The sequence below is a fragment of the Haematobia irritans genome, chromosome 1 (genome assembly GCF_050003625.1).
Source record: "Haematobia irritans isolate KBUSLIRL chromosome 1, ASM5000362v1, whole genome shotgun sequence".
Classification (NCBI taxonomy): domain Eukaryota; kingdom Metazoa; phylum Arthropoda; class Insecta; order Diptera; family Muscidae; genus Haematobia; species Haematobia irritans.
In genome coordinates, this window is record NC_134397.1 from 260,217,768 (window position 1) to 260,241,180 (window position 23,413).

Sequence of the window (23,413 nt, forward strand, 5' to 3'; positions counted from 1 at the left end):
TTGGGTTAACTCATATCTATGTGCATTTACAACGGACGTTTTATTGACTTTTTGCCAACGGAAATTGGTCGTTTTTTTGCGAAGATAATCACGAACTTTTGTGTTTAGAGGTAAATCAAGGAAAAACTTTATGTATTTAACTCGGGCAAAGATGGAAAAAACCGGAAATTATTTAATTTTAATTTTCAAAAAAGTATTTTAATTATTTCATGTTATATAAGGTCGAAACGATATATGCAAAATGCTTTATTGTGTTTACACTGAAACACAAGCCTGCCCGTTTCGTTTAGTTTCACGCTAAAGATTTTTGTATAGATTACGGAGCCAAAGAAGTGGAGAATTGAACTAAGCATGCATTTAAGACGCAACTTACTTTTAAATTTAAGTTTAGCATACTTTATACCACAAAGCCAGAAACCTTATCTTATTAATTTTTCCGTCTGCCTTGCTCATGTTACTCCTTTGTAGAGGTGTGCACGTGACACGAAATTGACGTGACTCACGAAAATTTTCGTGACTCACGCGTGAGTCGTGAGTCACGCTGACGGCAACGGCGTGAGTGTGCGTGAGCGTGATTAACCAACCAAATGTCTTGCGTGAGCGTGAGTAACGAAAATAATATCTTCGTGAGTGTGCGTGAGTAACGAATTTCGGAAAAACGCGATCACGAAAATAATCCCGCTGACGAACATAAATTGCTTACGAGTTGAATTCATTTATAATTTTAGTCACATCCTAGGTGGTAAGAGTTTTATAACGCACTCGATTTTAACCATACTCATGTCTTCAGTCAGGTTCTGAAGGTAAGTCGCTCATAAAATTATTCGTGAGTCACGACATTTGTCGTAAGTCACGATATTTTTCGTGAGTCACGACATTTAAAAGATTTTCGTGAGTGAGTGTGCGTGAGTACAAATTTTCATTTCGTGAGCGTGCGTGAGCCCTACCAAAAAATATCGTGCGTGAGTGTGCGTGAATAAGATTTCTCCGTCGTGAGTGTGCGTGAGCAAAATATTACTCACGTGCACACCTCTACTCCTTTGTAAACGTATTGCCATCTATATTCGGGATTGGGAACCATAGTGTTGCAATCTGCCGTATCGTAAAGATTGACATTTTGAGGTTACACGTACCAGAACGTTTTGATATACGAGTGCTGTTGTATTGTTTACAACAACTTAAAAGATTCACATCGCCAAAAAAAATATATTAAATCGTGCGGTTATTTTTTTGCAATTTTCGACGTGGATTAACTAACCTAACCAAACCTTATGGCCAGTGTTTATCGATGGTATGGTGAATTCAACCGAGGTCGTACTTCACTCCAAGACGAATTGCCTGCAGATCGCTGTTGTGCGGGATTACATTGATGACATAGCAAGTGAAATTGCAAAATCGTCATGTGAGCTATTGTGAGAATGAGACAACCTTCGACATTAGTGGAACCAGCATACATTCAATATTGCATGAAAATTTGACCGTCCAAAAATTTAATCGCGTTGGATCCCACATAAATTGTCAATCGCTCAAAAAAAGAGTCGTGTCCATTGGTCGAAAGAAATGCTCAAAAAATACGATCGCGGTGCTTCGAAACACGTCTATGACATCGTGATAGGTGATGAATCGTGGATTTAAGCGTATGAGCCCCAAATTAAACAGCAATCGATATTGCCAGTTGTCTTTCAAGAAATCAGGAAAACCAACCGTCGAACGCGGATCTATCTTCACATCGACAATGTGAGCTCATACACGGTCTCAAACAGTTGTCCGTACACCAAACTGTTGAAAATATATTTCATCGTATCTCAGAAACTAAATAATTTGATTTTAATCCATAGTTTTCGGGAAAATAATTATTAAAGCTTGATCTTTATAATACAATGTAACAGGTTTGCTGATAAGTCCCCGGTCTGACACATAGATCGCGTCGCTAGTATTAAATGCATATTATTTTTATATAGTACCAACCTTCAAATGATTCGAGTCAAAATTTGACGTCTATTAGTTTGTGAGATAGAGCGTCTTTTGTGAAGCAACTTTTGTTATTGTCAAAAAAATGGAAAAAAGGATTTTCGTGTTTTGATAAAATACTGTTTTCTGAAAGGGAAAAATACGGTGGAAGCAAAAACTTGGCTTGATAATGAGTTTCCAGACTATGCCCCAGGGAAATCAACAATAATTGATTGGTATGCAAAAGTCAAGCGTGGTGAAATGGGCACATAGGACGGTGAACGCAGTGGACACCCGAAAGAGTAACCACCTCGACGAAAACATCAAAAAAATCCACAAAATAATTTTGAATGACCGTAAAATGAAGTTGAAAGATATCAAAGGAACGTGTAGGTCATATCATTCATCAATATTTGTTTATGCGAAAGCTCTGTGCAAATTGGGTGCCGCGCGAGCTCACATTTGACCAAAAACAACAACGTGTTGATGATTCTGAGCGGTGTTTGCAGCTGTTAACTCGTAATACACCCGAGTTTTTCCGTCGATATGTGACAATGGATGAAACATGGCTGCATCACTACACTCCTGAGTCTAATCGACAGTCGGCTGAGTGGACAGCGACCGGTGAACCGTCTCCGAAGCGTGGAAAGACTCAAAAGTCCGCTGGCAAAGTAATGGCCTCTGTTTTTTGGGATGCGCATGGAATAATTTTTATCGATTATCTTGAGAAGGGAAAAACCATCAACAGTGACTATTATATGACGTTATTGGAGCCATATGAAGAAGAAAAAAGTGTTGTTCCACCAAGACAACGCACCGTGCCACAAGTCATTGAGAACGATGGCAAATATTCATAAATTGGGCTTCGAATTGCTTCCTCACCCACCGTATTCTCCAGATCTGGCCCCCAGCGACTTTTTCTTGTTCTCAGACCTCAAAAGAATGATCGCAGGGAAAAAATTTGGCTGCAATGAAGAGGTGATCCCCGAAACTGAGGCCTATTTTGAGGCAAAACCGAAGGAGTGGTATCAAAAAATTGGAAGGTCGTTATAATCGTTGTATCGCTCTTGAAGGGAAATATGTTGCATAATAAAAACGAATTTTGACAAAAAAAAATGAATTTTTCTTTGTTAGACCGGGGACTTATCAGCCAACCTGTTAGCTATAGTTTTTCTTTTATGAATGTCCATTTAGTAGAAACATATAGTAGAAAAATTGTCTCAAAATTTCGTATTTGTCGTTTATTGTTAAAGATGTTTATAAAAATGTATTTTGGTGCTCCCTTATATGGAAAATATATATATAGCCTATTTAGATTAAAGCCTCTACTTTAAAATAACATTGAGAAATAAATCGAAACTAAGTGGGAAAACAGAATTTGGTGTCTTTTTCGAATGTCCTTCTAAGTGGACATCGGTAGTGAAAGGGTTAAGGGAATCTTAGGATCCAAGTAAACTTTTTTGAGTGTATGCTAAGCAAAATTGACATTTGTATTTTAAGGACAAGAAATCTTAGTCCTCACGACAACATTTTTTCAGTGTACCTATCATCTCCGAAGAGGCAAGACGAAACTTCTTTCAAATCAATAAGTTCATTCTATTTCATTTTTTTTTGGTAAATTGGGGACCCCATTGTTTTAACAGATTACGGAAATGGGACAACACAATTCTTCTACTTGAAGTAAAATTGTCAATAACATACATTTATCTGCAGAGGTAATATATTCTCCGATAAGCACGTAGGTAAAATATACTACATTTTATTTTAACACAATAATGTGTAAAAATATATCCCATTTTAGTGGAGTCACCACCAAGCAGCATATAGCAACAATTTCCTTTGAATTTATTATATAATTTTAAAAATAAATATATTTAAGTTTAATTTTACTTGCGGTATGGAGGAGAGTTCGTTTCTATGTATGAATAAGAATTGGAGCTGATAAGTTTTTCATGATAAGCAAAGTTCTATGTGGTTTACTTGCTAAGCACCAGACTATGTACATACATCACCAAGTACACGTAATTGCTGTTCAAATGATGCTCTGTTAAAATAGATTGTTGAAAAAAAAATGAAATTAGCAAAAAAAAAAAACAAAACAGCTAACAACAATTCTAACATTGTATAGATGACACACTTACTCAAGTATTAAATTTTATGATACTCCAAAGACTAATTTTGCTGTTTAAATATATGTACTTGTACAACTGTTGTAGAGTCATATAAATGTTACCAACTTGATGGCATATAAACTGGATGTGTAATGGCAAATATATACACAGAAAAAATATTAGTAGACTTTAATCACGAAATTAATTGATTTAATTAATTTTTAATTGAAACTGCTTCAATCATGGAAATTATAATATCAATCACTAACGTCAATTAAGAAATTATTTGATTCAACAAATAAATAATTGGTGCAATTTATATCTGTTTTACATTGATTGGAATCAATTACTACCATGTGCGTTAAAATAAACAAAATAAACTATCCAAGACACAAACCAAGTCATTATTGCCTGCGTACCTAATGGATTCATTGCAATTTTGGGAAGATAACATTTTAATACAAATTTGGTTTGTGCCTCTGCTAGTTAAACTTAGATTGTATATTTTCATACACACATCAATATCTTATTTGAATATATTTTCAATAAAAAATTTAATTGAAAATATTTTAATGACATTTTTTTGAACTAATTCGACCAAATATGAAGTTTAATGCCTTTAAACACACAAATTTATTTTTTCTAATATTGTTCACTCCGAATCCAAAAGAAACTGCGAGATAATTTCCAAGCTTGTTCCACGCTGTTTAAATGAAAGCTATGTAATTTTCATGAATATTATATACACTGAATACAACAAACCGAAATCAAAAATAAGATTAAGGAATTGTAGCTATGTGAGAATTGTAGCTATGTGGTGCACGGTGGTGGTGAAAAATGGTTCAATTTGGGAGGTATAATTCTCGTATCCCATATAATTTTGGACCCAAATTAAATCATCCCACCGCGCCAGATCTACACTAAAGACTATGGAAACTTGCATTAGCAAGCAAAGAAACATATGTCTACACTCAAAAAAAAGTTTACTTGGATCCAAAGATTTTGACCTTCCCTTAAGGAATGATTCCGAGCCAAAGATGCGGCTTCTTTAAAATAAAGAATTTTTTTAGCGATCTATCTGGCTTTAAATCTAGGACCAATAAAATTAAAATTAGGATACAGATCTCATTTATCAAATGTTCATTCTCTTTTCGCGGTTTATTAATAAAGGTACTCATGTACAAACACCCAGAAAAAAGTGACCCCTTCTTTAAGTTAAAATGAACTCATTGTGAAGAAAGTTGAACTTCGTATAGCGTCAAAGACATTTTTATTTGTTTGAACGATGTGATTTTCGTAGAAATTAGGTATAATGCATTCCATATATTAGTTAACATTTTCCTATATTTATGTACCACAATACTACAGAATGAAAAAATTTAACTGATTTGAATTCATATATGGAATGATTTTATTGAATTTTTTTCATTCATTTGGACAAATCTTACATATTTGTGGTAAAACTTTTACTTCATAATTAGAACTGCTTACCTTCGTTTTTAAATACAATTTTATTTATTTATATAAGCAATTTTATCTTCAATAAAAGACATGTTTTATTAATATATTGAATATATTTATTAAGAATCAACAGCATCGACTGTCCTTGAAATATTAGTTTATTATTCAACTATTTCCAATTTCCATGTGATATTATCAACTGTAAAACACACTTTTTCTTCTTCTTGTACTTTTCACTTTTAATAAGTTGCTGCCTAACGATTTCAATACCTACAAATATAAAAAATCATAAACCATTTTTGTTACAAAAGGTTAGCGTCACTGAATATTACCTGATAATTGAAGATTCCAAAATGAAGACAAATGAAAGGGTTGTTATTCTGCTGGTGTTTTCTTTCTTTATACACCATGACGAACAATGATAGATTTATTTTCAAAAAACGAAAATTTTTTCTCACTAATTTAAAATAACAAATATTTTATATATTTTATTTGTTATTTATTATATTATTTTACCATATTATTTTTTAACAATCTCTCCGTATACCACAACAACGCGATTCCAACTAAAAAAACAACCCACGCGCAAACACATCGATTACGATGACAGGTATCGATTACAGGTAACAATAGAAATATAGGAAAATTTCCTATATTCTAACAAGTGTGTTTCCTTAAGTTTTGAAAGGATTGCATACTTCTTAGTACGAATAAACTAAAATATTTTTCTATGCCAAGTGTTGTTCGTATGTATGTAAAACTTTCTATTATAAAGGAAGTCACAATTATCATTTTATAAGAAATTTTACTAATTTTGAGGAAACTTGGTTTTAGTTCGGATTTTGTTTATTTTTACGAATGCTTTGTTATCGGTGAATAAACTTTTCTTGTTCAGTAGTAAATTCTTATACCCAGCGAAGAAAACAGTATGAGTAAAATTCCATGCCTTATTCTAGTTAATGAACTATTCCTAACTGCTTACAGTTTAGGATTTTTTTACTGAAACGAGTAAATTTTATTATTTCTCACAAAAATTTACATTAATGGTAATAAAATGGATAAACCATATTGGTGAAAAATTTGTCCTTTAGTTTCGAAGGCACTTTTTTCTGGGTGAACAAACGCCAGTTTAAAATCCAAATTATAACGGATACTTCAAAGTAAAAAATGTTTTCTTAATTCCAAAAAACTTTAAACCAAAGATGATAAATCCTCAAAATAAGTCTTAACCTATATTTGAAGCGTTTTTATCTTAAATCTAAAGATACAGTATTTCAGTTAATTTAAGGACGATTTCTTTAAATCAAAAATGTGTTTCTTTACTTTAATGAAAATTAGCATTAGTTCAAAGACATGAGACTTTAACGGAGGGACGCAAATTTACAAAAATGGTGTCCTAAATTTAATGAAATTAATTTTTGAATTTTATTTTAAAGAAATTTGTCTTTAATAGTTTGTAAATTTCGTATCCTAAAATTTAGGTTGCGTAATCTTTAATATCACGTAAATATTTTTTTCAGTGTAGTTAGGCTTGTGAGATTAGTATCTGGCGGTTTCTTTTCAATAGTTTCATAATTCAATCCATTCTTTAATCTTCATGTCCAATAAGCTCGTATTAGAGGTAAAAACGGGTAATAATAGGTAAAAACATTTTTAATATAAAGAAATCGTCTTTAAATTAACTGATAATTTTCAATCTTTAGATATAAGATAACAACGCTTCAAATATAGACTAAGTTTTTTGGTACACACCAAAAAAATATGTTTTGTCTTCAATCACGAAATTAATCAATTTATTTTGAATTGAAATGTCTTCAATCATAGAAATGATAGTATCAATTAAAAAATTAGTTGAAAGTCCATTAAAAAATTAATTGATCCAATTAAAAAACTAATTGATACTATTAATTTTTGTGACTGAATTTTGTTTCAATTAAAAAATTTTTTGAATCAATTAAATGTTTAATTGAATATTTTTATGTATGGTTAGGTTAGGTTAGGTTAGGTTAGGTTAGGTGGCAGCCCGATGTATCAGGCTCACTTAGACTATTCAGTCCATTGTGATACCACATTGGTGTACTTCTCTCTTATCACTGAACGCAACCCGATTCCATGTTAAGCTCATTGACAAGAGACCTCCTTTTTATAGTCGAGTCCGAACGGCGTGAAACCACATTGCAGTGAAACCACTTAGACAAGCTTTGAAACCCTCAGAAATGTCACCAGCATTACTGAGGTGGGATAATCCACCGCTGAACAACTTTTTGGTGTTCGGTCGAAGCAGGAATCGAACCCACGACCTTGTGTATGCAAGGCGGGCATGCTAACCATTGCATTACGTTGGCTCCCTATTATTGATGTAGGTCGGATGGTATTGCAAATGTGCCATATCGGTCCACTTTTACGTATAGTCCCCATATAAACGGACCCCCAGTTATGGCTTGCGGAGCCTTTTAGAGAATGTATGGTCTCTAACAATCATGCAAAAATTGGTCCATATCGTTCCATAATTATATATAGGCCCCATATACACCGATCTCCAGATTTGACCTCTGGAGCTTCTTGGAGGAGCAAAATTTATCCGATCCGGCTGAAATTTGGTACGGCTGTTAGTATATGGTCTATAACAACCATGCAAAATTGGTCCATAATGGGCTATAGTTATATATAGCCGATCCGCAATCACACAAAAATTGGTCCATATCGGTTCATAATCATGGTTGCCATTCGAGCCAAAAATAATGTACCAACATTTTATTTTATATATATTTAATATCAAAATTTTATTTTATATATATTTTATATCAAAATTTTATTTTATAGAAATTTTTGTCAAAATTGTATTCCTATAGAAAATTTTGTGAAAATTTTATTTCCATAGAAATTTTTTTCAAAATTTTGTTTCTATAGAAAATTTTGCCAAAAATTTATTTCTATAGAAAATTTTGTCAAAATTTTATTTCTATAGAAAATTCTGTCAAAAATTTATTTCTATAGAAAATTTTGTCAAAATTTATTTTTATAGAAAATTTTGTTAAAATTTTATTTCTATAGAAAATTTTGTCAAAATTTTATTTCTATAAAAAATTTTTTCAAATTTTATTTATATAGAAAATTTGTCACAATTTTATTTTTATAGAAAATTTTGTCAAAATTTTATTTCTATAGAAAATTTTTTCAAATTTTATTTATATGGAAAATTTTGTCAAAATTTTATTTCTATAGAAAATTCTGTCAAAAATTTATTTCTATAGAAATTTTGTCAAAATTTTATTTCTATAGAAAATTCTGTCAAAAATTTATTTCTATAGAAAATTTTGTCAAAATTTATTTTTATAGAAAATTTTGTTAAAATTTTATTTCTATAGAAAATTTTTTCAAATTTTATTTATATAGAAAATTTTGTCACAATTTTATTTTTATAGAAAATTTTGTCAAAATTTTATTTCTATAGAAAATTTTTTCAAATTTTATTTATATAGAAAATTTTGTCAAAATTTTATTTCTATAGAAAATTTTGTCAAAATTTATTTTTATAGAAAATTCTGTCAAAATTTATTTTTAAAGAAAATTTTGTCAAAAGTTTATTTCTATAGAAAATTTTGTCAAAATTTTATTTCTATAGAAAATTTTGTCAAAATTTTATTTCTTTACAATATTTTGTCAAAATTTTATTTCTTTTTAAAATTTTGTCAAACTGACTGATATACATAATCGGCCTTTTTTTTAGTTTAATATACGCAACGTATGGACTAACTTACAATTTAGAAGACGGTGTTAGGAAGTTTTAAGATACCTTGCCATCGGCAAGTGTTACCGCAACCCAAGTAATTCGATTATGGATGACAGTTTTTAGTAGAAGTTACTACGCAAGCCGTGGTGGTGGGTACATAAGATTCGGCCTGGCCGAACTTACGGCCGTATATACTTGTTTAAAACTCAATTAAGACTTTAATTGGAAAAATTTTCGTGAAATTGTTTTCTGTGTATTAAAAAAATCATTTTATACTTTAAAGTATCTAATATAATTTGGATTTTTAAACTCGTAGCTTTATTAATATATCCCAAAATGAGAATGAAAGTTCAATAAATGAGATCTGCATGCTAACTATAATTTTTTTGATCTGAAATTTAAAGCTACATAGGCCCCTAAAAAATGTCTATTTTGAAGAAGGAGCAGCTTTGGCTCGGAGTCCATATCAAAATCCTTAAGGGAAAATCAAACTCTTTGGATCCAAGTAAAATTATTTTTGAGTGTACTAAAATGTATTTTTCAGGGGAATTATTAATTAATTCGTAGCTCTGAGACAAGTAAGCTATAGTAAGAAATAAATTCTCGCTTTTGCAAAAGGTATATTCACAGCCTGTTTCTGTATGTCGAACGTGCTCCATCGATCGACTGAAAATCATAGAAACAGCTGATTTTTGGCTATAAAATCATCTGTTTGTCACCATTTGAGTCGATCGATAGGGCTCGTTCGACATGCAGAAACAAGCTGTCAATATTTGTAATTTTTGGAAAATTTTTCACACTGTTATTATGGCACTTTGCCATTATTTTTTTTTTCCACTCATTAATAAAGTAAAATATTCCGCAAAATGTATGTATATAAATGAAAAAAAAAACAAACAAAATCTATCATTGATTTCAATGTAGACCTACATTGTCAATCAATATGTGATGAGGTAGTCGAACTTTTGTTTGCTATAATTAATGTTAATTACAAAATTCATAGAACATACGATTACAAAAAACACCTCATACAATTTTATTCCTACCAACTAATACTACTACTAGTTTTGGCTATTGATTGTCCTAACAACTAAGTTTAAGGTCATTTCGATTAAATATTCAAAAGGTCCCATACAATTATATTATATTTCACATTAAAGGAGCGAAAATAACAGCTGTTACCAAAAAAAAAAAAAAACACATGCGATTTGTCCCACTTTAGTTGGTAAAGAAAGAAAACTCCAACGCTCACTTTCATTTGCGGTTTTCTTGCATTATTCTTATATGGGAAAATCGAAGTATGGCTATGAATGGTAAACAAAAATGGAATATAGTACACAGGAATACATTGTTATAGACGTATATACAATACAAATGGTGGTATGATATCTCGTTCTCCTCCACTAACCAAGACCACCGAATGTTTTCATATTTTTCTTTCTCGTTGAGGTTTGAGAAAAGCTAGAAAACTGGTGGTCGTTTTTTCTAGCATTTCGATGAGACTAATGTGAGTTGATGTTGGAAGATGCAATAGAGCAAAAAACAAAAAACCAACTAAACTTTCATTTAGTTAATCTATAGAAATGGATACCAAGGTTCGAGAAATATGTTATTTACTCCATAATAGAAAAAAAAAGAAAATTCTTTATAACTACACTGAAAGAATAGTTTTCTTTTTTGAGGAACGAGAATTTAAATAAGCAAAGTTTTCTTTTGACGCTAAAAAATTAATTCTTTAAAAGAAAAATTAATTCTTTAATAGACGGCTTAAAAACATTGATTCGCTTGTCATAAATTCGATTTTTTTAAAGAAAATACTTCATAAAACAAGTATATACAGAAGTAAGTTCGGCCGGGCCGAACCTTAAATACCCACCACCATGAATCAAATATAATAGATTCCTTTGAAAATTTCAGGGGGGTTTGATGACAGATATTTTCCCAAGCAGATCAGTTCAACCAGTAAGCTTTCCACAGAAAAATGTAAAGATTTTACCTATGAAGACTAGATCAGATTCAGAATTTATAAGAACCATTTTTTTGTTTGAGTTTTAGAGGAATCATAAACATCTCTTGTAAGTGCAAGAAAATTATGAAATACGTAACGCCTTGATTTGAAATCTAAAATCTGTGAATTTTCATCCCAATTATTTAAATGACTACAAGAAGTAAAATCTGGACATTTTGCATTCAGTTTCAAGCAATTTTCATGATCAGTGCGCCTTCTATACCCTCAATAAGTGAAATCGGTCTATATGGAGGCCTTACCAAATGGACCGATAAAACTAAATTATATACACTTTGTTATGGGTCTAAAGTGCCAGTATATTGTCAATTTGTGGCAAATGGGATAAAACCCACAATTTCTAGAAACCCTAGTAGTTAAATCGGGAATTCGGTGTAATGGGGGCTATACCAAAACATGGAAGGATACACACAGTATTCAGCACATTTAATTGTAGTTCTAGAATCTAGACCCCAAATCGGAGGACCGGTTTATAATGGGGGCTATATCAAAAACTGTACCGATACTCAATATATTCGACACACCCCTTTATGGTCTTAGAATACCTCTAGATTTCCAATTTCAGGCAAGAAGTAAAATCGGGAGATCGGTCTATGTGGGGGCTATATCAAAACATGGTCCGATAATCACCAATTTCGGCACATCTCTTTATTTTCCTAGAACACCTCAACATTTCCAATTTCAAGCAAATTGGGTAAAAACTACGGATTCTAGAAGCCCAAGAAGTAAAATCGGGAGATCGGTCTATGTGGGTGCTATATCAAAACATAGGCCGATAATCACCATTTTCGGCACATCTCTTTATTTTCCTAGAATACCTCTAGATTTCCAATTTCAAGCAAATTGGGAAAAAGCTACGGATTCTAGAAGCCCAAGAAGTAAAATCGGAAGATCGGTCTATGTGGGGGCTATATCAAAACATGGACCGATAATCACCATTTTCGGCACATCTCTTTATTTTCCTAGAATACCTCTAGATTTCCAATTTCAGGCAAATTGGGTAAAAACTACGGATTCTAGAAGCCCAAGAAGTAAAATCGGGAGATCGGTCCATATGGGGGCTATACCAAAACATGGACCGATAATCACCATTTTCGGCACATCTCTTTATTTTCCTAGAATACCTCTAGATTTCCAATTTCAGGCAAATTGGGTAAAAACTACGGATTCTAGAAGCCCAAGAAGTAAAATCGGGAGATCGGTCTATATGGGACCTATATCAAAACATGGACCAGTACTCACCATTTTCGACACACGTCTTGAGGGCCCTAGAATACCTTTAGATTTCAAATTTCAGACAAATTGGATAAAAACTACGGATTCTAGAAGCCCAAGAAGTAAAATCGGGAGATCGGTCCATATGGGGGCTATACCAAAACATTTACCGATAGGCACCATTTTCGGTATACTTTTGAATTGTCCTAAAATACCTCTAGATTTCCAATTTCAGGCAAATTGGATAAAAACTACAGTTTTTATAAGCCCAAGACCCTAAATCGGGAGGTCGGTTTATATGGCGACTATATCATAACTTGGACCGATACTCACTATTTTCGGCACATCTCTTAAAGGTCTTATAATACCTCTAGATTTCCGATTTAAGGGAAAATGGGGTAAAAATTACGGATTCTAGGAGGCCAAGAAGTAAAATCGGGAGATCGGTACATGTGGTGGCTATATCAAAACATGGACCGGTACTCACCATTTTCGGTACACGTCTTTAAGGTCCTACAATACCTCTAGATTTCAAATTTGAGGTAAATTGGATTTAAACTACGGATTATAGAACCCAAGAAGTAAAATCGGGAGATCGGTCTATATCAAAACATGGACCGATACACCCCATTTTCGGTACACCTCCTTATGGTCCTAGATTTCCAATTGCAGGTAAATCGAATCTGTGCCAAATTTCAGGACGATAGCGCCATTATTGAAGGATGAAGCGTGATTACAACAGGCAGAGGGACAGACGGACATGCTTATATCGTCTTAGAATTTCTCCCTGATCAAGAATATATATACTTTATATAGTCGGAAATCTATATTTCTATGTGTTACAAACGGAATGACAAACTTATTGTACCCCTGTCACCATTCTATGGTGGAGGGTATAAAAATCTGAACTTTTTAAATTTTTAAAAATTAGAAAAGGACGACTTTTCGATTTTGTTCGATGTTTGGAAAAGTCGATAATTTGAATATTCAAAACTTTTCAATTTTTTTAAAAGTTTATATTTTGAATGTTAGTTTTTTTTAATGAAAATATTTTCGACTTTTTCGTTTCACCGAGTTTTTGATTTTTATTAAATTTTGAAAGTCAAAGTTAACTTTTTAAATTTTCGAATTTTTCAAAGTTTGGAAAAGTTATCTTTTTAATCTTTTTTCTTAAGAATTAAGAAAGACGGCTTTTTGAATTTCGAGTCGACATTTTGAATTTGCACTACACTAAAAGAAAAGTTTACTTGGATCCAAATATGGTGACCTTCCATTAAGGATTTTGGTATTAATGTCGAGCAAAAGATGTGGCATCTTTAAAAAGAATACATTTTAGCGAACTATCTGGTTTTAAATCTAAGATCAATAAAATTAAAATTAGGATACAGATAACATTTATCGAATTTTCATTCTCTTTTCCCGGTATATTAATAACACTATTCACTTACAAATAAATACCAGTTTAAAAATCTTTGTTTGTCTGTTTTCTTAATTTCAAAAAACCTTAAAGATGTAAATATTTTTTTTTTCCGAGTCCGAACAGCGTTTAACATTACGGCGTAACCACTTAGAGAAACTTTGAAATGTCACCAGCATTACTGATAGGGGATAATCTACCACTGAAGAACATTTTGGTGTTTGGTCGAAAATGGAAATTAATCTATAAATCTAAGCAACATGTTAGCTACCGAACTTTCGATTTATCAAAAAATCTGCTATAGTAGACTTTTTGAAAAATACGACTTTTCGACTTTTTCAAAATTTGGTATAGAGACCAGATTCATTCCAGCTTAGATTGCAAGCCTATACTGAAAAAACTATTGTCGCGAGGCCAAAGATTTCATGTTCAAAAGTTGATGAACTTTACAATGAAGTCGTTGTGTCCTTATAGTTAAGTGATTCGATCTAAAAATGTGTATCTTTAAATGAAAGAAAATTTTGTTTGACAAAAGTCAACTAGGCTTTAAAAATTCTGAAACAAAACAAAAACAAGTCAACAACTGAATTCTGAAAGATTCTTCAAAATTAATGAAATCTTCTTTAATTTTTCATCATGACTTCAAATCAAAAAATCATTAAAAAAAAATAGGAAATGTTTTTCACCACTATTTTAAAGACTTTTTTACTTGAAACATAGCATAATTTCTTGACTTAAAATCGAGTCTGAAATTGAAAATTTAACTTGTCGTTAAAATGTTTTTAAGAGCTTTGACAACACACGAAGAAAAAAAAACTGAAGAATTGAATATATTAAAATTTGTTTCTTAGCCTCAAGTACACAAAACTTAAATTTAAAAGAGAATTGTGTCCTAAAGGTATCCTTACTTCAATGCTCCGCTTATTCGGCTCGGAGTCAATACCAAAATTATTAGTGTAATAATAAAGACAAAATCTTTGAACTTGGAAAAGTTTTGTTTTTCAGTGTACTAAAGTCTTTATTAGAAAAAAAAACCTGTGAAACGCTTTGGCCAATAGGAAAAGAATTGTGTTTCATCGTCAGAACCTCTGACGTTCTTATGCAACCACATTATAGTCCGAATAATTATAATATGTCCATGCCCATGGAGAAATGTCCATGTCCATTGTGAAAAATTCGCTTTAAGCGAAGCTTGTGAAAATGGAATATCTCAATATTTGGGCAATTGAAACGAAAACGTCTACGGGAATAAAATTATATGAACTTAATTAAAATAGCCACAGGTTATCGTCCATTAAAGGGCATATTTCAATTGAATCATTCTAGCTAACTTCAATTACAAGAAAAAATTGTTTTTTTTTTTGTTTTTCTTATTTCATTTCATTTATATTTAAAAGTACATACCTTGTAAAAATTATTTAATTTTACTTTATAAAGTCATCACTTATTTGTTGTTTTTGTTTTTTTTTTTTTTGTTTTTTTTTTATAATAAAACACAATTGTTTTGCCTTACTTTGCCTTTCTATTTCCATTTTACCACCAAAATGCAATGAAATGCTTTCATGTGGAAATGCTATAGTTTTGTTTTTTGATTGGAGGGTGTTTGAAGTATTTTGTGGTGGCCGTGATGATGACGATGATGATGGTTTTGTTTGTTAGTGGGATTGTTTGGTCTTTGATTATGGCAAATGAGTCATAGAAATTCACTTTAGTGTTAAAAAAATTTCAAGTATGTATTTTTATAAATTCAAACTGTATGACCAATGATTTCAAGTTTGAACATAACCACTTCATTTCAAAGAAACCATTACGAAGCTTCAATACCGAATTAATCTGCCTAGTACTATATTTAAAAATATTCTTGTGAAAAATGGGCTTAAGTAAAAATAAATCATAAATGGAGACTAATAGGAGGCTAGCAGAGGGTCAAACAATAAAGTCTAATAAACAAATTTTTAAATTAAATTCAAGAAAATCATCATATTTTTAATTTATACACAAATAAAATTAAAAGGAAATTAATAAAAAAAAATACACACACAAAATAAAAAAAATCCAACAATAAAGGGTGATACGGTCAAAATTTGGTCAATATAAACTTAACGTATTTCTTTCAATTTTGCATTTAAAAAACCTGAACATCCCTCATTTTGAAGGTGTGTGTGTAGAATGTTGCTCCTATTTTGATTTTGGAATTCACTCTTCAGTTGTCAAAATGCCGTCCAAGCAAGAAGAGCAGCGTATCTAAATTTTGCTCGCGCATCGCGAAAATCCGAGCTACTCGAACGCAAAGCTGACAAAATTGCCAAATCAACCGTTACAAATGTAATTAAAGTGTTTGGGGAACGTTTGTCGACAGCCAGGAAGTCTGGATCGGGGGGAAATCGAAAACCGGAAGCCACTGAGACGACAAAGAGAGTTGCCGGTAGTGTCAAGCGAAACCCTAACATCTCTCTCCGAGATGCCGCAAATAAGCTGGGTGTATCGTCTACAACCGTACATCGAGCCATAAAACGAGCCGGACTATCGACTTACAAGAAGGTAGTGACTCCAAATCGCGATGATAAACAAAATACGACGGCCAAAGCGCGATCCCGGAGGCTGTACACGACGATGCTGACGAAGTTTGACTGCGTGGTAATGGACGCCGAAACCTACGTCAAAGCCGACTACAAGCAGCTTCTGGGACAGGAGTTTTATACGGCAAAAGAAAGGGGAAAGGTAGCAGATATTTTCAAGCACATAAAACTGTCAAAGTTCGCAAAGAAATATCTGGTTTGACAAGCCATCTGTACCTGTGGCTTGAAAAGCAGCATTTTCATAGCTTCCGGGACTGTCAACCAAGAAATTTACGTCAAAGAGTGTTTGAATAAACGTCTGCTGCCTTTCCTGAAGAAACACGGTTGTTCCGTACTGTTTTGGCCGGATTTGGCATCTTGCCATTACGGTAAAAAGGCCATGGAGTGGTACGCCGCCAACAACGTGCAGGTGGTTCCCAAGGACAAGAACCCTCCCAACACGCCAGAGCTCCGCCCAATTGAGAAATACTGGGCTATTGACAAGCGGAACCTAAAGAAGACCAAAAAAACTGCTAAGGACGAGCAGCAGTTCAAGGCAAACTGGCTTTCTGCGGCGAAGAAGGTGGACAAGGTGGCTGTACAAAATCTGATGGCAGGTGTCAAGCGGGCCTCACGCAATTCGGATTTGGAAAAGCGAAAGCCTAACTGAATATATTCCCTGAATTTTATACTAATTGAACTTGAAAAAGAAATTTAATTTGATTTTTTTTTAAATAAACGATTTCACCGATTTACACGCGTTTTCCATTGACCAAATTTTGACCGTATCACCCTTTATTTGAAATATATTGAATATTTCAATAGGTTTCATATTCACCAAAAAAAAAAAACAACTTTTATTCACTCCATTTTCCACAACCGTAACAATTTTGTTTTTTTATGAGTACCTTCAGTCAATATTCTCCATATCTTATCGCCCAGTCGGCAATCGACAATCAAATACCGAACTATAGCCGTCACTGAATATGACGATTTCAAGTTCGTCATCACAATTTATTTTACCGTTCAGTAATTTCAATTTTATTAAATTGCTATTTGAACGAACCAAACAAACGAACGCATTGGTGATCCATCCGTCTGTCTCCATGTATTAATTGCTAAAAATAAATAAGTATTGATTCTCTCCAATAAATGTATGGTATATACGTGTACATTATTTATATATGTACGTGTGTATATAAAATGTAAACCACTAGAATACACGAGGTAATTTTCACTTCATCACACACGTCGAAATGGCTCATAGCAGAGGAGTTGGTATTTGTGGGTCATGCAAAAAAAAAATCTAATATTAAATAATTTTTCAATAGATTTTTTGTCGAACGATATGCAATGCTGTAGAACATTTCTATTGCAGAATGGATATATTTCTAAGGATCGAAAATCCAATATAAGCTACATGGAATTTTATCCAAACATATATTACAACTTTTTTTGAACATTATCAGCTTGTTGACAATGAAATAATCAACTCTGGGACACATAAAGGGTGATTCTTTTGAGGTTAGGATTTTCATGCATTAGTATTTGACAGATCACGTGGGATTTCAGACATGGTGTCAAAGAGAAAGATGCTCAGTATGCTTTGACATTTCATCATGAATAGACTTACTAACGAGCCACAACGTCGAATTTTCAGTGAATGGGCCCTAGAAAAGTTGGCAGAAAATCCGCTTTTTTATCGACAAATTTTGTTCAGCGATGAGGCTCATTTCTGGTTGAATGGCTACGTAAATAAGCAAAATTGCCGCATTTGGAGTGAAGAGCAACCAGAAGCCGTTCAAGAACTGCCCATGCATCCCGAAAAATGCACTGTTTGGTGTGGTTTGTACGCTGGTGGAATCATTGGACCGTATTTTTTCAAAGATGCTGTTGGACGCAACGTTACGGTGAATGGCGATCGCTATCGTTCGATGCTAACAAACTTTTTGTTGCCAAAAATGGAAGAACTGAACTTGGTTGACATGTGGTTTCAACAAGATGGCGCTACATGCCACACAGCTCGCGATTCTATGGCCATTTTGAGGGAAAACTTCGGAGAACAATTCATCTCAAGAAATGGACCGGTAAGTTGGCCACCAAGATCATGCGATTTGACGCCTTTAGACTATTTTTTGTGGGGCTACGTCAAGTCTAAAGTCTACAGAAATAAGCCAGCAACTATTCCAGCTTTGGAAGACAACATTTCCGAAGAAATTCGGGCTATTCCGGCCGAAATGCTCGAAAAAGTTGCCCAAAATTGGACTTTCCGAATGGACCACCTAAGACGCAGCCGCGGTCAACATTTAAATGAAATTATCTTCAAAAAGTAAATGTCATGGACCAATCTAACGTTTCAAATAAAGAACCGATGAGATTTTGCAAATTTTATGCGTTTTTTTTTTTTAAAAAGTTATCAAGCTCTTAACAAATCACCCTTTATAACTTGTATAATTTGATGCCTAATAATAGGGGACATTTCATACAAAAGTTTTCGTTCGTATTTCTAAGAATCTGAATTTTGGCTCTTCTATTTCGAAAGACAAATCAATTCATATTTTACTGTCGAAGGTATACAATCAAGGTATATTTGGGTTTTTATACCCTAAACCACATAGTGGTTTGGGTATAATAAGTTTGATCGGCCAAAAAATGTGCCTACCAGAAATATTGATTTTAGACCCCATAATTTACATAAATTGGCCGCTATGTGGCTTCAAATTACATAATGAAAATAAAATAAATAAATAAAATAAAATATATACCGATCGACTCAGAATCACCTCCGTGTATTTGTTGTTCACAGGATTCCGGTCGCAATTATTAACCGATTTGGATGAAATTTGGCACAAGGTGTTTTTTGGGCACAAGGACAAACGCTATTGAATTTGGATCAGATCAGAAATCGGATCAAATTTAGATATAGCTCCCATATATATGTATCGTCCGATTTCGACAATTGGAGTCACGTTGCGCTTTTTTACAAACCCATCGTCATCAAATTTTGCACATAGTAAATTTTTTTATCACCCTTTAAGTCTTCAAAATTTCATCGAAATCGGTTCAGATTTAGATATAGCTCCCATATATATGTATCGCCAGATTTTCCCAAATTTGGCCATAAATACCTTATTTATTAAGCGATCTTACTCAAACTCTGCTTACTATAATATTTTATGGTACTGACAATATGTGTTAAAAATAGTCGAAATCGGTTCAGATTTAGATATAGCTCCCATATATATCCCAGCAAAAAATTGCACATTCTTTTTGGAGTACCTTCATTAAGAACCACTTGCTTTTTCGATTGCTAAAATTATTTTCTCGCTTCCAAAACCTGTTCTATAGAATTAGTATTATACATGATTACACAGAACATGTTTTCGAATTGCTCCGATCGTCAGAAATTGAAACATTATCTGTTTATAAATTGCAACCTTAATTCTATGGAACTACTAGAACAAGATCTATGGAACTACAAGAAAACAATCAAAAATAAATCAAATGTGTATGCGCCTTAAGCAACGCAATCAATTGCAATATTGATTCCGTTTTCCTCAAAATAGAAGCGAGTACGAAAGTGAACTTTGGGGATGTTTTTCTCAATCATTGAGAGTAACGTACAAATAGAAGAGAGTGAGAGTGTAAAATTCCATAGTATAGAATTGCCATGTCTTTTCTATTTAACGTATGAGGATGATTTTTTTGTTGTGAGATTTGGAAATTTTGTATTTATTGATAAAAATATTGAATAGGTATGTTGAAATCATTGAAATATTATAATAAAAAAACTTTTTGTGTCTCTGGATTATAGTCATTACGGTTCGTTATGACTTTGCGATATCCAATGTTGGTAATTGTAGCAGAAACCCAACTGCAGTTTTAATATTTTACAAATGGTAACTCTAGTTGGAATATGCAAGGGAAGAGTGGCTTCATCCAACAACAAAAGTACTCATAGCTAACGGTACTTGAGAAGTAAGTATGTTTGAACTTTAAACATCAGTAAGAATTTGTCGCGTTAGTGTACAGACATAAAAAATAATTTGGAAAAGTGAAGTAAAAAGGAAAAAATATTTAAAAATGACAAGTAAGTCAACATATTATAGGAATCTAAAAAAAGAAAAAGAAAAATTGAATGATCTATTGTGTATTTCCCAGTGCGCAAAAACTATTCCGCTACAAAATGAATTTGTCGAACATAATTCGACTATGAGAATTAATGAAATTTGTTCACCTATTCCCCTTCGCCAAAAGCTCAGATCTTGGGTTTTGGTTTAAGAATGTCTTTCAAGGCGCATTTTGAAGCTCCAAGATTCGCAGAATTTTTCCCAATTAAGTCGGATAATGAATTAAAAAGCATCGACGAAATGATAAACGATGATAATAAGAGCGAATTTGTAAGTACCAGCATATATATATTATTCAAAACAGCTACTATATATATCAATATTATGTATCTTTTCAGGTATCAACCCTAAGAAGAGTAATAGGAGCCAAAGGGTTACAAAGAGGAATCACAAATGTTTTTTCCAATGATATTATTCTTAATTACAACGCCCGTGGAATTCAAGGAAAAAAGAGGCTTTTAGATTTCAAAAAACTTATTGATGTTCTCTTTTGTAAGTAAGCTTTAAACGACGGCGAATTAAAGACTAATAGTCTATGTTTGTTCTATTTTTGTTCCAGTGGCAAGCACTGCAGATGGATGCACTGAGTATGAATTTATTGTTGCTCTGCGCAATGCCTTAAAAGCCGCCAAAAATAAACATTTCAAAACCAACTGCCTCAAGAACAAAGTACAAAAGGAAAACCTGCCCGATGAATAAAACAAGAAGGCCGCTTTATAAATATATGTAAAATATGAATTTATTTATATTTTTTTTTTTATAAGTGAACTTAATTAATTTTTAGTTTTCGTAACAATAATTTTATAAATCGTTCTAACAATATAAATTTAAATAAACACTCTACTTCATTCTTGTGGTAAAAATTGGAATTACTTTTTTTAGAAAAGGATGGAACTAATTGAATATATAAAAAAAGGAATAAATTCTTTTTCCAACCTCAATAACTAATTCCAGGAACTGACATTAGAATGCATTCTTTACTTCAATATTGGAACAACTTGAAATATGGGTATGGTAAAACTAGTTCCGGCAGTGTCATACCCTTATAAAAAGAATAGGTTCTGCAAGTTAGTTGGGAATTAGTTCGAAGCAAACTGCTTAATTCCGCACTCGATTGCCATTTTGACAATTTTTTTACTGGGATGTATCGCCCGATTTTGCTAAATTTGGCCGTAAACCCCTTATTTATCAACCGATAGTACCCAAAGTTGGCTAAATGTAATCTTCTGTACCTCTAACTGTATGTACGCAATTTCATCGAAATCGGTTCAGAGTTAGATATATCTCCCATATATATGTATCGCCCGATTTGGTCAAATTTGGCCGTAAAACTCTTAGTTATCAACCTATCTTAGTCAAAGTTGGCTAAATGTAATCATCTATAGCTCTAACTGTATGTGTGAAATTTCATCGAAATCGGTTCATATTTAGATATAGTTCCCAAATATATGTATCGCCCGATTTTGCCAAATTTGACCGTAAAACCCTTATTTATCAACCGATCGTAACCAAGGTTGGCTAAATGTAATCTTCTATAGCACTAACTGTATGTGCAAAATTTCATCGAAATCGGTTCAAAATTGGATATAGCTTTCATATATATGTATGGCCCGATTTTGAAAAGTTTGCTCTTAAAAATCTTATTTTTGACAATAGGGGCCTCATTTATTAACTGATCGTACTCAAATTTTACACAAGGTAACCTTCTGTGGTATCAATTAGAGGTCTGCACAATTCCATTTGTACATGCAGAGTACACGTGTACTTGCTACATGAGTACATCTATTTGAGAGAGTCGCAAAACTATTGGTACACATTTTGATGAACACAAAAAGCCACGAGTAACTTCTTGTTGCTACTCTGATGCCTTCACTACCAACAAACACATATTCCTCTTTCTCTCTTATTGAAGTGTACTCAGAGTGATCACGTCGAGTATGTTGCGAGAACAAAACTTCATAGAGTACTCCATGTACTACGTGCAGTTTCAGAAATACAAAAAAACAGTTACTCTCCATAATATATGTTTTGGTTTGTTATAAAGAACAGCAAAGTGTGTGACATACATAAATATATGAAATATGTGAAATACATACATATCTATGATTAATAATAATGGAAAGTTTGCTTCGCACATAACTGAGAAATACTTGTGGTACCACGTGAAGTGAAGAGAATACATCTTGTACTTTTTCTCAAGTACTTCATTTTTATTGTTCCTTTTTTTCGGAACACATATCGTTTCGGATAAGTATATGGTGGTATTTGACAAGCAAGTGTTCTCTTCACTTCACTACTTACGCTTTGAGAGAAGGACAGTGTATGTACTATATTCGACAGCGAATTGCATACATGTAGTGAAAAGTTATTCGATGCAGACCTCTAGTATCAATCATACCTGCAAAATATTATACAAATTGGTTCAGATTTAGATATAGGCCCCATATATATGCATCGCTCGATTTTGTCATATTTGGCCATAATACTCTTATTTATTAACTTATGTTATTCATATTTCAAAAGTTGATGTACTAGCTGATCGTATTTAGACTTACATGTAGCTCTTACATAATAATATTGCCCGATTTTTATAAATTTGGATTTATTACCCACAACTAATTGACCGATTTCATCTTTTTTAATAATGGACTCAATATTAGTGGCATACTAACTCTTTTGGTGCAAAATAAAATATAGCTCATAATATTAGACATTTCTGCTCAGATTGTGACAAGATTCCCGTAAACGTGTAAGGGGGGTACACGTTTACGTTCTCCAAAACTTATACCAATGATACTCCGACACCTATACC

At 32.7% G+C, this 23,413-nt stretch overlaps 2 protein-coding genes and 1 long non-coding RNA gene across 3 annotated transcripts in view; 1 reads left to right on the forward strand and 2 right to left on the reverse strand.

The window, feature by feature from the left end:
- Past1 (putative achaete scute target 1) overlaps positions 1-23,413 on the reverse strand; it is an 80,417-nt gene that overhangs the window by 46,453 nt on the left and 10,551 nt on the right. The gene's annotated exons all lie outside the window — the stretch shown is intronic.
- LOC142221311 (uncharacterized) lies at positions 5,616-5,988 on the reverse strand. Its single transcript, XR_012717986.1, has 2 exons — positions 5,855-5,988; positions 5,616-5,792 (listed from the first exon to the last, which is right to left on the reverse strand). It is a non-coding gene; the product is annotated as an uncharacterized LOC142221311 (long non-coding RNA).
- On the forward strand, positions 20,491-21,470 carry LOC142221304 (uncharacterized). Its single transcript, XM_075290983.1, has 4 exons — positions 20,491-20,561; positions 20,633-20,871; positions 20,940-21,093; positions 21,161-21,470. The coding sequence occupies exons 2-4, from the start codon at positions 20,755-20,757 to the stop codon at positions 21,298-21,300; spliced, it is 411 nt and encodes a 136-aa protein (XP_075147098.1). The 5' UTR covers positions 20,491-20,561; positions 20,633-20,754; the 3' UTR covers positions 21,301-21,470.